The 14,499-nt window shown below is 43.0% G+C and overlaps 1 protein-coding gene across 1 annotated transcript in view; it reads left to right on the top strand.

The window, feature by feature from the left end:
- The window catches only part of TEKT5 (tektin 5), a 55,832-nt gene extending 45,945 nt beyond the window's left edge, over positions 1 to 9,887 (top strand). The window contains exon 7 of the mRNA XM_030579089.1: positions 9,674 to 9,887. Coding sequence (XP_030434949.1) covers positions 9,674 to 9,887 — 214 coding nt within the window. The remainder of the gene's footprint in view (positions 1 to 9,673) is intronic.
- Positions 9,888 to 14,499: the final 4,612 nt, after the last annotated feature.

The raw sequence follows: 14,499 nt of genomic DNA, 5'->3' as shown, positions 1-14,499 counted from the left end.
AGTTGACAAGAAGAGGTGAATATCAAGGGAGGAAAAAAATCACCTTTGTAGTGCTAATAAGGCCAATGTAATTAAGGTGACCTATTTCAAACAGTGACAAAAAGGTGAGAGTATCAGCAGGGGGAAATTAGTTCTTGTAGTGACCCATCCACTCCCAATCTTTATTCAGGCCTAAGTAGCTAGCCTAGTATTCAGTCTAGTAGCTGTGTAGACATACTCTGAGATCCTGTGAGAGCCAAGAGTCCCCGAGCCTGAAAGTCTACACTGAAATTTTATAGCCTTGCATCACAAGTCAGCAACTTTATCTGTGACTTTATCCTCACGCACAATTATTTCAAATTTGGTGACAATATATACCTCCAGACCAGTGGCAACACCATGGGCACCCGCATGGCCCCACCATATGCCAACATTTTTATAGCTGACCTGGAACAACACTTCCTCAGCTCTTGTCCACTCACGCCCCTTGTCTACCTACGCTACATTGATGACATCTTCATCATCTGGACCCATGGGAAGGAGACTCTGGAAGAATTCCACCACGATTTCAACAGCTTCCACCCCACCATCAACCTCAGCCTGGACCAACGTACATGTGAGGTCCACCTCCTAGACACCATGGTACGAATAAGGGATAGCCGAATAATTTCACTTCCACAGTATAAGCTGTACGATGATACAACTGTGTCCACCCTTGGTGGGCTGTGACACTAACTGTGCTCAGTATAGTTAGAGATGTAACTCAGTTGAAGAAGATTTTTAGCTTCTATCACAATTTGATTGTAAACATGCTGAAGTCATAATTACTGCATTTCAAACACAGTTACAGGATCATAAAAGATATATGAAAACCACAGCTGTGCTGGTTGGTTCTGATGAAATGAACTGAGCAGAACATGACAAACTCAACCCAAACACCCTTTCATTGTGGACACTAGAAAACATTCAGCAACTTTGCCAAGGGTGTGCACAAGATCTAGTATTCATATATTAAACTTTCAAAGTCTTTTTAGATTTTTCTGGGAGACATTTATGAAGCTAAAATGAAATCTGGCCTTCTAGTAATTCAATTCCTGGAGGGTGGAAATTCTGTAAAGAGATCAGATAGCCCACATAGTACTTTATTTTCAGCTTAATAAATATCTCTGGCAAAGACTGTCATTGTCAAATGTGCGCAGTCTATTGAGGACTGTTGCACCAGCCAGAATGATGACAGTTAAATGCATCAAGCCAAGCATTGTGCAATGAAGTTCCTAAAACTGGCTCAATCCTGTGAATCCACTAGTCTCTGAGGCAGCCCTATGGGTGGCACCAGGTAGGCATGCACCCCTTCACGCATTGATGGGAGAGTTTGAGAGCATGGTGTGCTGGTGACATAGCCAGACAGCACTGCTGCTTTTAAATATAGTGAGTGATTGAAAGAAGGCCAGTCTCTATGAGATTATGACACAAAGTCAAACAACTTAATGCTCATGATTTGGTACTACTAGAGCACATGGAATGCCTCTAGCCACTTCAAATCTGCCTGTAAGTGGGCCCAGGTTTCTGATCTGTATAGCAATATGGGCTGTACATGCACATTTGATAAATCCTGAACGTTGTCTCAGCACAATGGCATAAGCGAGTGTCATGGGGTGTATGTACCCCATGCTAATCCAGCAACCAAAGGGCTGATACAGGCACACCAAGCACTGCTGATTGGAAGCCTGACAGCAGCTGGAGGAGAAAAGGGCTGGGAAGCAGAGGGGTGGGATGGATACCAGACAAGTGAGCAGGCTGGAGAAAGGAGCTCCTGCCAGCAAGCTATTAAAGAGATGCCCAGAGACAAAAGCTCAGGCGGGGACAAACTGACTGACAGGCAGGAGAACCTGCAGGATCTAAGGGCAGGTAGGAAGAAACTTGTGGGGGGGGGCGACTGTCAGAGTCAAGTAGCCCTATCCTGCTTATCTAGCTTGAGCATCTTGAACTGGAACCCAGGGGAGTAGGTGGGCCTGGGGTCCTCTACTAGCCCCCTGACAGACTTGGGAGGGAAAAAAGAGTTTTCAGACTCCTGGGCACCAGGAATAGACTAACAGCACCACTGGGCTGAGAGTGCAGGGGCTGTGCCATGCTTGGCTAGAGTAGGCTGCTGTTGTACTGATGCCCCACCTCACAGCAGGACATGGACGTCATGCAGGCGACAACAAGACCTATTCATCGAAGACCATCTGGTTTGCTGTGACTGAACTCTGCTTACAGCCCAGGCTGATGAACTTGTTAGGGATCTCTGTGGTACATGACACTGCGTGCACCGGGGGTTCTGATGGCCCAGCTCTGAGGTTCTGAACTTTGATCTCTTGCCATGAAACATTCAGCCCCAGTGTGGGGACAGTGTCTTGAGACCTTTGAGCTGGGGCTGAAATTCTCTGACTTCTCCACAAGCAAAGCAGAGTTCTCAGTGTCTTGGTCAGTGAGCACTTCTTGACCAACCTGGATTCCGACAGGACTAGCGGCAAGTTCTAATATCCAACTGATGGCTCTATAGAATAGTACTGGGGTGCGAATGCATCCCAGTGGCACACCTGAGGTCATGTAGAAATATAGCTGGGAACCAATGTGCACTCTCACAGTGGCACCTTTGTGAAGATCAGCAGATTTAGAATGCCAGCTCCTTTCACGGCAAGCCAACGTGCTGGTCGGTCAGCTGAATCAAAAGCTGTTTTGATTTCAATACATGCCACATGAAGCGGCAGAGGGGGGAGATGTTAAATTCTCAGTGCAGCTCAGCCAGGAGCTGAAGGATAAAGACAGTGCCCATTGTCAACTGCCCAGCTGTGAAACCTGATTGCTGTGGACAACTATGTTTGTAAGGAGAGGCTGCATCCTGCTCAGCAAAGACCTTTCCAGCAATGAGATCAATCTGTAGTTGTCATACTCAATGTGAGATCTGTTGCCCTGGTACAGGGACATTATGAGGGCGCCTTTCTATTATGGTGGTACTTTGCATGATGCCCATGCTTTTGAGAACAGTTGAGGCAGGCCAATGATCACTGGTTCAGAGGCATCTTTGAATGACTCGGTTGGAACACCCTTGGCTCCAGCAGCATATCCATTTAGTAGCTTTTGTACGACTTTTCACACAGAGGCTCAGCATTCATCCCTGGGTCCACAACTGTGTGGGTTGCCAGGTCACGTAGCTCTGGAGAGCTGTCAGCAGGTCCGGATTCAGCATGCTTTCATAATGTGTTTTCCATCTATCCCAGACCTCATCCATCGATGAACAGGGAGAGTCATCTGTTTTCATGATGGGGATGTTAGAAGGCTGTTCATGGCTGCCAGCCAGGTGCGTGATAGCTCTGTAGGCAGGATGCAGACTAATGTACTTTAGGTAATCCTTGATTCTGTCTGCCAGGGATTTCATAGAGATCATCCTTTTATGTTCTTGGACATCTCCCTGCTTGCATGCATCTGCCATCCCGCCGCCCTATTTTGCTACTATATCAGGCCTCCTCAAAGCCAAGGTTTCTTGCATGATCACCTGAAGCTGTTTATATATCTACTAGGAAGTTGTGCTTCGTGTTTGGTGCAGAAGTAGAAAAGGAAATGGGGGAGCATGAGGCTAGATAATCTTAACATTCTTTAAACTTAAAGCCAAAAACACCTCCTGATAAAAACAAAACATCAACCAAGGAACAAGCTGCAGGAGTAAAAAGAGAACGCAGGCAGAAGTCCAGCAACAGGGTGGAGGCTACCCAGTTTATTGCACCCAATGCAGCATGTATGATTACCTGCCCTAAGGGCAGGTGGTGTAAGTGTGCATTCAGTGCAAGGAGCTCCTGGCCCTCAGAGACCATATAGAGGCTTTGGAGACCAGAGTGGCTAAACTGAAGGAGCTAAGGGAGACAGAGAGGTACATAGATGAGACTTTCCAGGACACAGTAGAACAGTCCCACCCCTGCCTGGTCTGACAGCCTCTGTGCTGTTGAGGAGAATGAAAGTCTCAGGGAAGAAGAACATCCAACTGGAGCAGAGGGAAACAATCCCATAGTTGGGACCCTCCTTCCAGATGATGTTGTGGTATCCTCTCGCACTGAGGATACCTCTCCAGGGGAGGCATCTCCAGTTATTAGGAAGAGACAGATAACAGTTATGGGGGATTCAATCATTAGAAACTTAGATAGCTGGGTTTGCGATGACCAGGAGAACTGCATGGTGACTTGCCTGCCCTGACTAGTGCAAAAGTTGCGGATCTCTTGAGACATCTAGATAGACTTATGTGTAGTGCTAAGGAGGAGCTGGTGGTTGTGGTATAGGGAAGGATAGGAGAGAGGTCCTGGAGGCCAAATTTATGCTGTTAGGTGAGAGGTTGAAGTCCACTACCTCCACGGTGGCATTCTCTGACATGCTTCCAGTTCCATGAGCAAGGCCAGTTAGACAGGCAGAACTGCAGGGTTTCAATGCATGGATGAGACGATGGTGCAGGGAGGAAGGGTTTAGATTTAGTAGGAACTGGGGAAACTTTTGGGAAAAGGGTAGCCTATACAGGAAGGATTGACTCCACCTAAATCAAAATTGAACCAGATTGGAACCAAATTAAAAAGATCATTGAGCAGTTTTTAAACTAAGGACTCGGGGAAAGCCAACAGGTGCGTAGAGACATCCCTTAGAGGAGGATCTATTAATGGAGATTCTCTATGTCTTAGTAAGGAGGAAAGGATGGAAGATGATAAAATACAGGTAGGATCTGATGAGAAAATCAAATGAAAAAGAGGCCCATTCAATTACATTATGTAATGGCAGACAGCAAAAAAGTGATAAATGTTTAAAGTGCTTATATACAAATGCTAGAAGTCTAAATAATAAGATGAGTGAACTAGAGTGCCTTGTATTAAATGAGGATATTGATATAATAGGCATCACAGAAACTAGGTGGAATGAGGATAGTCAATTTGACACAGTAATATCAGGGTGCAAAATATATTGGAAGGTCATGCTGGTGGTGGAGTGGCCCTATATGTGAAAGAAAGCATAGAATCAAATGAAGTAAAAATCTTAAATAAACCAAACTGTTCCATAGACTCTCCATGCGTAGTAATTCCATGCTCTAATAATAAGAATATAGCAGTAGGGATATATTACTGACCACCTGACCAGGATGATGATAGTGACTATGAAATGCTCAGGGAGTTTAGAGAGGATATAGAAATAAAAAACTCAGTTGAAATCCCCCATTATAATTATCTCTATATTGACCGAGTACATGTCACCTCAGGATGGGATGCAGAGATAGTCTTTTGACACCTCAAATGACTGCTTCTTGGAGCAGCTAGTCCTGGAACCCAAAAGAGGAGAGGCAGTTCTTGATTTAGTCCTAAGTGGAGCACAAGATCTGGTCCAAGAGGTGAATATAACTGGACCACTTGGTAATAGTGACCATAATATAATTAAATTTAACATCTTTGTGATGAGGAAAACACCACAGCGGCCCAACACTGTAGCATTTATTTTCAGAAAGGGGGACTACACAAAACTGAGGAAGTTAGTGAAACTGAAATTAAAAGGTACAGTGCCGAAAGGGAAATCCCTGCAAGTTGCATGGACACTTTTTAAAGACATCATAATAGAGACTCAACTTAAATATATACCCCACATTAAAAAACATAGAGAACTGAAAAAGTGCCACTGTGGCTAAACAACAAAGTAAAAGAAGCAGTGAGAGACTCAAAGGCATCCTTTAAAAAGAAGATGTTAAATCCTAGTGAGGAAAATAGAAAGGAGCATAAACTCTGGCAAATGAAGTGTAAAAATATAATTAGGAAGGCCAAAAAAGAATTTGAAGAACAACTACTCAAAGACTCAAAAAGTAATAGCAAACTTTTTTTTTAAAGTAAATCAGAAGCAGGAAGCATGCTAAACAACCAGTGGTGCCACTAGATGAATGAGATACTAAAGGAGCACTCAAGGATGATCAGGCCGTTGTGGAGAAACTAAAAGAATTCTTTGCATCAGCTGAGGATGTGAGGGAGATTCCCAAACCTGAGCCATTTTTTTCAGGTGACAAATCTGAGGAACTGTCCCAGATAGAGGTTTCATTACAGGAGGTTTGGGAACAAATTGATAAACTGAATAGTAATGAGTCACCAGGACCAGATGGTATTCACCCAAGAGTTCTGAACGAACTCAAATGTGAAATTGCAGAACTTCTAACCGTAGTTTGTAACCTATCACTTAAAACAGCATCTGTACCAAATGACTGGAGGATAGCTAATGTGACACCAATTTTTAAAAAGGACTCCAGAGGTGATCTTGCCAATTACAGGCTGGTAAGTCTGACTTCAATACTGGGTAAACTCGTTGAAACTATAGTAAAGAACAAAATTGTCAGACACACAGATTAACATAATTTGCTGAGGAAGAGTCAACATGGTTTTTGTAAAGGGAAATCATGCCTCACTAATCTACTAGAATTCCTTGAAGGGGTCAACAGGCACGTGGACAAGGGCAAATCCAGTGGATTGGGGAAGGGGTAGCTCAATGGTTTGAACACTGGCCTGCTAAACCCAGGGTTGAGAGTTCAATCCTTGAGGGGGCCATTTAGGTATATGAGGCAAAAATCTGATGATTTAATTGGGAATTGGTCCTGCTTTGAGCAGGGGGTTGGACTAGATGATCTCCTGAGGTCCCTTCCAACCCTGATATTCTATGATATAGTGTACTTAGATTTTCAGAAAGCCTTTGATAAAGTCCCTCACCAAAGGCTCTTAAGCAAAGTAAGCTGTCATGGGATAAGAGGGAAGGTAACTCTCATGGATTGGTAACTGGTTAAAAGGTAGGAATACAGGTCAGTTTTCAGCATGGAGAGAGGTGTCCCCCAGGGGTCTGTACTGGGACCAGTCCCATTCAACACATTCATAAGTGGTCTGGAAAAAGGGGTAAACAGTGAGGTGGCAAAATTTTCAGATAATACAAAACTACTCAAGATAGGTAAGTCCCAGGCAGACTGCGAACAGCTGCAAAAGGATCTTTCAAAACCAGGTGACTGGGCAAGAAAATGGCAGATGAAATTCAGTGTTGATAAATGAAAAGTAATGCACATTGGAAAACATAATCCCAACTATACATATAAAATGATGAAGTCTAAATTAGCTGTTACCACTCAAGAAAGATCTTGGAGTCATTGTGGTTAGTTCTTTGAAAACATCCACTCAGTGTGCAGTGTCAGTCAAAAAAGTGAACAGAATGTTGGGAATCATTAAGAAAGGGATAGATAATAAGACAGAAAATATCATATTGCCTATATATAAATCCATGGTATATGTACACCTTGAATACTGAGTGCAGATGTGGTTGCCCCATCTCAAAAAAGATGTATTAGAATTGGAAAAGATTCGGAAAAGGGCAACAAAAAGATTAGGGTATGGAATGGCTGCCGTATGAGGAGAGAATAATAAGACTGGGACTTTTCAGCTTGTAAAAGAGATGACTAAGGGGGGATATGATAGAGGTCTATAAAATCATGACTGGTATGGAGACAGTAAATCAGGAAGTGCTATTTACTCCTTCTCATAACACAAGAACTAGGGGACACCAAAAACAGCAGGTTTAAAACAAACAAAAGGAAGTATTTTTTCACACAGTGCACAGTCAATCTGTGGAACTGCTTGCCAAAGATGTTGTGAAGGCCAAGACTATAACAGGATTCAAAAAAGAATTAGATAAGTTCATGGAGGATAGGTCCATTAATGACTATTAGCCAGGATGGGCAGGGATGGTGTCCCTAGCCTCTAGCTGAAGCTGGAATTGAGCGACAGGGGATGGATCACTTGATGATTACCTGTTTTGTTCATTCCCTCTAGGGCACCTGACATTGGCAACTGTCTGAAGACAAGATACTGGGTTAGATGGACCATTAGTCTGACCCAGCATAGCTGTTCTTATGTTCAATTTTCATGGGCTTTAAGAACTGAAAGAAATCAGGAAGCACTGAATAGTTCATGAGTCTGTTCTCTTGTCCAAGTCCAGTTTAGATAGAGGTTCCAAACCCCGCAAACTCAGGATATTTACAGATAAATACCCAAATATTTAAATGCTTCCCTGAAGTATATCTGAGCTATCCACATAGTCTGAGTCTGCAAGAGATTTCCAGTGATTTTTCCCCACACTTGAACAGGCTCAAACTATTGCTAAGGAAGCAATTCTTACAGTATTTCATCACTTCAGCTTCTGGCCTCAATCTGAATCAGTAGCTGTCTGAACGCATAGGGAAAGTATTCCTGACCCTCCATGAAAGGATCAGTGACAGGTTGTCAGCTTGAGGTATAATGGCAGGTTTGCAAGTCATTTTACCCAGCCTTGCTCCCTCAGCCTTTGTTCATACAATCATCTGAATCCAAGTAATGAAGTCCTTACGTGGGCAAAACTCTGAGTTAAACAGAGTTTTACTGGGCTAAAAATTATACAATCCAGCTTGTGAACTCCCATCTAGCTGATGTAAAACCATTTACTGTCTATTTTCCCACTTGAAGGATTTATGCTCCTGGAATAATTTGTATTGGTTGTTTCCTCTCATATGGTTAAAAACAAGGATAATTCAACCCCAAAGCTCAACTATTATAGCTAGAGGAAGAAAATACCCATTGAAACACCCTTTAAAAGCTGAAAATGTTATCTGAGTTTGCTGTTTATTTAGAAGGAAGTGGTAATATTGGCACTAGTTCTCTGACTCGGTGCGCTGCCAACAGTACAGCTGAAGGAATTAGATAAACTACTAATTAATTAAAGGAAGGTTAGCTTTTCTGTGCATTTTACTGCAGCAACTGGGAATACTCTTATATGAAAAATTAAGGTGGACCCTGGGAAAACTGTTGTTTATTATTTTACAGAGTAAGAAAACAGAAATGTGCTTTGAGCAACTGACAGAATTGACTGACAAGGGGCTATCCTGTACTATCTCTAAAGCTGCACATGTTCGACAACATCCAGCCCAGAAATACACTAAAACAGTGGTTCTCAAACTAGGGCCGCCGCTTGTTCAGGGAAAGCCCCTGGCGGGCTGGGCTGGTTTGTTTACCTGCTGCGTCTGCAGGTTTGGCCGATCGTGGGTCCTAATGGCCGGGGTTTGCCTCTCCAGGCCAATCAGAGCTGCTGGAAGGGCAGCCAGCACATCCCTTGGCCTGCGCCACTTCCCGCAGCCCCCATTGGCCTAGAGCGGTGAACTACGGCCAGTGGGAGCTGCGATCGGCCGAACCTGTGTATGCGGCAGGTAAACAAACCGGCCCGGCCCACCAGAGGCTTTCCCTGAACAAGCGTCAGCCCTAGTTTGAGAACCACTGCACTAAAACACCAGCTAATAGGGGGTTGACACTGCAGTGACATCCCTGGAAATGCTGCATTGGCAATAGGCAATGGGGAGAGAGAAAATTATTCTCACAAACTGTCTCAACGCAGGGCAGCCCAAGCTGCTTTTGAAGGGGCTCCCCTTCCTAAAAGGTGCTAAGGAGCAGAGGTGTTTTCACACATGCTTAGTCCTACTCAAAGCCTCTTTTTAACACTTAAATCCCCTAAGTCCCCCACATTTAACACCTAAATCCCCTAAATCCTGCAGACAAATCCTGGCCATCCATCACTCTGAAGAACAGACCATGGAAAGGATTTGTTAGGCATTTGGGTAACTTGTCTCCTCTTCCCTTTTCAGACTCGTCAATGAAGTGTTTACTATAGATGACACATTACAGACCCTGAAGCTGCGCCTGCGGGAGGCCCACGATACTCTTCAACTATTGGTCCTTAACAAAGCAAGACTGGAGCATGACCTTTCTGTGAAAGCCAACTCCCTCTTCATTGACAGGAAGTGCATGGACATGCGCAAAACCTTCCCCAGCACCCCACGGCTCGTTGGCTACACTTGAAAGGGCCCAAGTCTTCCTACATCCTTTCAGTATGTGACATAAAGGTTGCAAATTATGAAGGAAATACTTTTCATTTGTTTTTGTTTTTTAAAAAAACACAACCCAATAGAAATAAACATACCAAAACCAAAAACTGTCATAGCGCGTTCCTTACAGCAACTCGTTCTCAGCAGCTGCAGTCAGTCTGTGTAGTAGGATGAGAAACCATTTCAGACAGAAGCAGATCAACTTGAAAACAGTCCAAAAAGTCTGTGTGTATTGGTGGTGAAAGGAGCGGATGGTTGCCAAATCTAGTGTTATAGTGATGTGAACATCTATCAGTTGGGAACTAGAGTCAGATGAACCAAGCTTGATTCATACAGGTTGCAGAACAACTAGAAGGCAATGACTCCAAGTCACTGCTCACCTAGGCTGGATTGAAATTTATTTTGGGGAATTTTTATGGCCTGGGTGTGATGTTACACTCCATATTCTTTATGGAAATATGCTTATGATATGGATATGGCATAACAGATATATTTCATGCAAGATGGCTTGTGTAAGATATCATGGAGAGGTTATGATTTACTGAATGTGATTATCCAATTTGTATGCCTGTATCATTTCTGTATCTGAAGTTAGGAATATTAACCATGTATCTGTATTTCAAATGCGCTACTTCGGATGTCACCCAGAAATAGCCTTTCAGGTACAACAATGACAAAGCCAGACAAGGCTGATGGCCCATTAGCAAAGACAATGGACTGTAAAAAAAAGCCTAGTCTTCCTGTGGATACACCAGACTGCCTGCGAGTAATGGCTGCTACAACCCTACAGAGACATGGGTTTGAGTCACCTGGTACTAGACCCTCTGCTAGTGTTTTTCCACTGCAAGACAAAGGGGGAGCGCACTGCAGGGCGATAGCCTTGGTACCAATCACTCAGATTAACTGTGCAGTGTAGACATAATCTAAGGGTTTGTCTATACCAAACAGTTTGTGGCAAGCTGGGGTATGAATCTACTCTGCATGAGATTGCCATGCACCGTGTGCCTGCCTGGGCCCTCTCCACGCACCAAAACTTCCTATGCGCTTTGATTTACCCTACTTTGAAACAGGCATTTTAGCATGCAGCAGAGGGACATTTAGCGTGCACCAGGCTAGTGCAGCGCAGATTAACAACCCAGCTTGTTGTGAACTAAGCATTCATATCAACAAGCCCTGAGTGAGCTTATCTTACTACTGCCCAAGCCTCCCAAGGGCCAAAAGCCACAACTGTCCTCTGCCAAGCTGCCTGTGCCTTCAGAGTCCCTTTGCCAACTTCTCTGTTGCAGTTTGTGTTCTCACTATAGAATTCTGCAGCATGCTGAAAATTTAGGGGCAGCATAACATGAATTTGTAAGATTGTAAGCTCTTTGGGGGCACAATGCCATTGCTGCTTAGCCATCTGTTTGATTTTATGTTTATGGAATTATTTTCTATTTAATTCAATAAAAGCCTTACATTTTTTAAATTCAGCTGAAGATACCTAAGAATTTCCTGCTGCAAAAAGCAAGGCATCTTATTCCTGTAGTTATCAAGTTTATGCACAGTTAATGGGACATTAAGCTTGTCTGAAGTATGACTAGCGGGGGATATAACTATCCACAGGTATCGAAAGAGTGTAAATTCCACAGTGTGAGAGGAATTAATCTTATACAAATGGTTCTAACTACTAATAATGGTTGAATTTAAGAAAACATTTAGACTAAAAGGTAAACTTCCCAATTATGAGCCATTGAACTATGGGATAGTTCACCAAGAGAAATGGTGGAAGCCATAAATCATGAATGGCCTGTAGGGAACAATTCTCCCCTGGCAGGAGAGGTATTGGTGATGTTTTGGGCCACTGCTATGGTGATGATCCTCAATATAAGCCTTGATTCCAGATCTTACAAACAAACAGCAATTGGTGGCTGTCAGAGGGAAGCTTCAGAGACAGTTGTCTTGTTCTAAAACTTTTTCTGAGGCTCAAATGCTGTTTCCATTGTGGTGCATTTTAATATATGTTACTGTGGTGCCTGGCGATCCCACTGTGCTAAGTACCGTACAGGCAGTCAGTGATCTCCAGTAGAGTACCCTATCCTCTAGAAAAGCACAGAATAAGACAGAGCTCCATCTCAATCTGAAGGCATACTTTGACTGTTCCCGGAATAGCTTCCCTAGAAATATAGGAGGAATGCCAAAAAGTAGTCATTTTCCTTTCCTGACTGAGACCCAGGTATAGCCCAGAATTTATATTCCACAATCTGGGCTACATTGAGATAGACTTGGACGGTGAGCAAGTTTTCAAGCCATATGACAATGGTAAAGAAACACAGGAAGAGCTGGTTTCTTTAAACAAAGGACTTTGTCAGAGTAAGGAAAAAGCTACATGTTCATTAGAGAACTTCTGCCTCAGACTTTCTCCACATCCCTCGCTGGTCTGGCTTCTTACTACAGCTTTAAAGACAGAGTATGCATTCTCCCAGCAAGAAGGCTATAAGCCTACATTACCAGTGGCCACACTGGGTAGTTATTAGATTGTAAATGTCTTAGGGTAGATACTGTCTTGATCAGCACCAAGCTAACTTTGATACTAAATGACATAATTAGGGTTGTCTCTGCCCAGAAACATACTGCTACAGCCCCAGTTACTGGTGTGGAGACAGCAGGAAGAGGCCAGAAAATCCTAATACATGGCCATGCAAAACCTATAGATCACTCTGATTGCAAATTTGGGTTCAATTTAAAGGATTTACATTACATAGATAATTGCTAGGAGTCCAGAATGGCAAGGGAACCTATCCTTTTATCTAATTATTAAGAATAGGGTGGTGTACTTTTTTCTGACAGCCCTAGAAAGGAGACTCCATAAGTACCATGTTTGTTTAGAACCAAAGGAACTGTAGCTTACGGATAAGGAGACAAAATTGTTTCTGGTGTAACTTCATTGATTGCAAACCAGCTAGGAATTGTAATTATATTCCTCATTCGGAGCACTAATATTCTGGGCAACTACTGCAGAGACAGTATCTTTCCTTTGCAAAAGTTCTGGCACACACTTTTCTTCTTAAACTAAGGGAAGCTCTTTTCTTCTTCGCCTATTACCTTGCAGCCTGTTTGGTTTGGATGGAAATAGCTATATCAAAGAACACTCCACTGGAATAATTATTTCTTCTCTGGATTTTTTTTCTTTTAATTATTGAGTTTGTTCATGCCTCTTTACAGAGTAACCTGAGGAACAGGAGTTTTATGGCACAGTTAGACAGTAGTTCTCCATGAGCATTCAGAATCCATTTTACTTTGTATCAAAGCCAGAGTTGGAAGACTACTGTATAAAACTGCTCTGCTCCTTATCCCTTGTATTGTGTTCTAAGATATGGGCTTAGTCTAACCACTGCAGTAAGTAACATGGTCTGCGAGTGGCAGGACTGAATCAGGAAGGAACTCTTGAAGTTTAATCCTGATTCTAACTCTAAAGTGGCTTGTCCGAGGCCACAAAGTCCCCCTCAGTTTCATCAAATAAAAAACAATTATCTGTGTCACGTGGCCATTGTGAGAATTCATGTCACTAAATCTCTCTTTGCACTCAAATAGGATGTTATATTTTCAAAGGTTCAAAATCTGAAAGAAAAAAACAACAACACACACTTTACAGGTGAAGAGGACAGGGCTGAATCACTGGTGCACAGGCCTGGGAGCCAAGAGATTTGGGTCTGTTCCTGTTTCAGTTTCTGGCACACACACTGCAGGACTTTGTACCTTAGTTCCCCCATCTCTAAAATGAGTATAATATCTGCATTGCCATTGTGGAGTGAGCAGCAAGCAAGTCCAACAAGCTGATGCTAACTAGGGTTGCAGTGGCCTCCTGAGGATGATTTTCCCCTCATCCTTGGGAGAGGCTGCAACATCTCATTTTTGCTTGGATTGCGTTGAGGATGAGGAACAGTTCTATGTTCTTGCCCCTATCTGTAGCCAGATCTGGAAGAAGTTCTATTACCGGAGTCCTTACTAGTAGCCTGCTCTCTGGGCTTGTAGTAGCATTTTACTGTATCCTACTGTGAAACGTTCGCTAGCACACCCCTACCCTAAGACTCCTGTTTCAATATGTCCTTGGGTCGGGGAAATGTAGAATTCTCATTGAGCTCCTCTCCTTGATTTGGGTGTCAGAAAGGGAAGCAGATTCTATGGACACTGCTTTCTCACTGTGCTCTGAGGTTGAGGGGATCTCACTGCTTGCTTCTGTTGCTGCCCATCTTACTAGGGGATAAAAAAGTAGAATTTGGTGGCACTTGATTTAAAAAAAAATAATTATATATATATATATATATATATATATATACACACACACATACACACATACACACATACACAAAGAGAGAGAGAGAGAGAGAAGTTTGTCTTGAAACTGTTAAATGCTGATAGTATTCCATCCCATTTACCAAACATTGCCAGCTGACCACATGAAGAAGCAGACACTATTTAGAATTTTTTCCCCATTTCAAGCCTTAAAATAAATTTAGGAAAATTGGAGGCTTCCCCAGTTCATACAACTACTAATGGCTAGAAATAGTTTCTCTCTCTCAAGCCAAGAACTCTTATTTTGAAACACA

This window comes from Gopherus evgoodei, chromosome 10 (genome assembly GCF_007399415.2).
Source record: "Gopherus evgoodei ecotype Sinaloan lineage chromosome 10, rGopEvg1_v1.p, whole genome shotgun sequence".
NCBI classification, from domain to species: domain Eukaryota; kingdom Metazoa; phylum Chordata; order Testudines; family Testudinidae; genus Gopherus; species Gopherus evgoodei.
The sequence above is the reverse complement of the archived record's forward strand: the minus strand, read 5'-3'. Positions and strand labels throughout refer to the sequence as shown.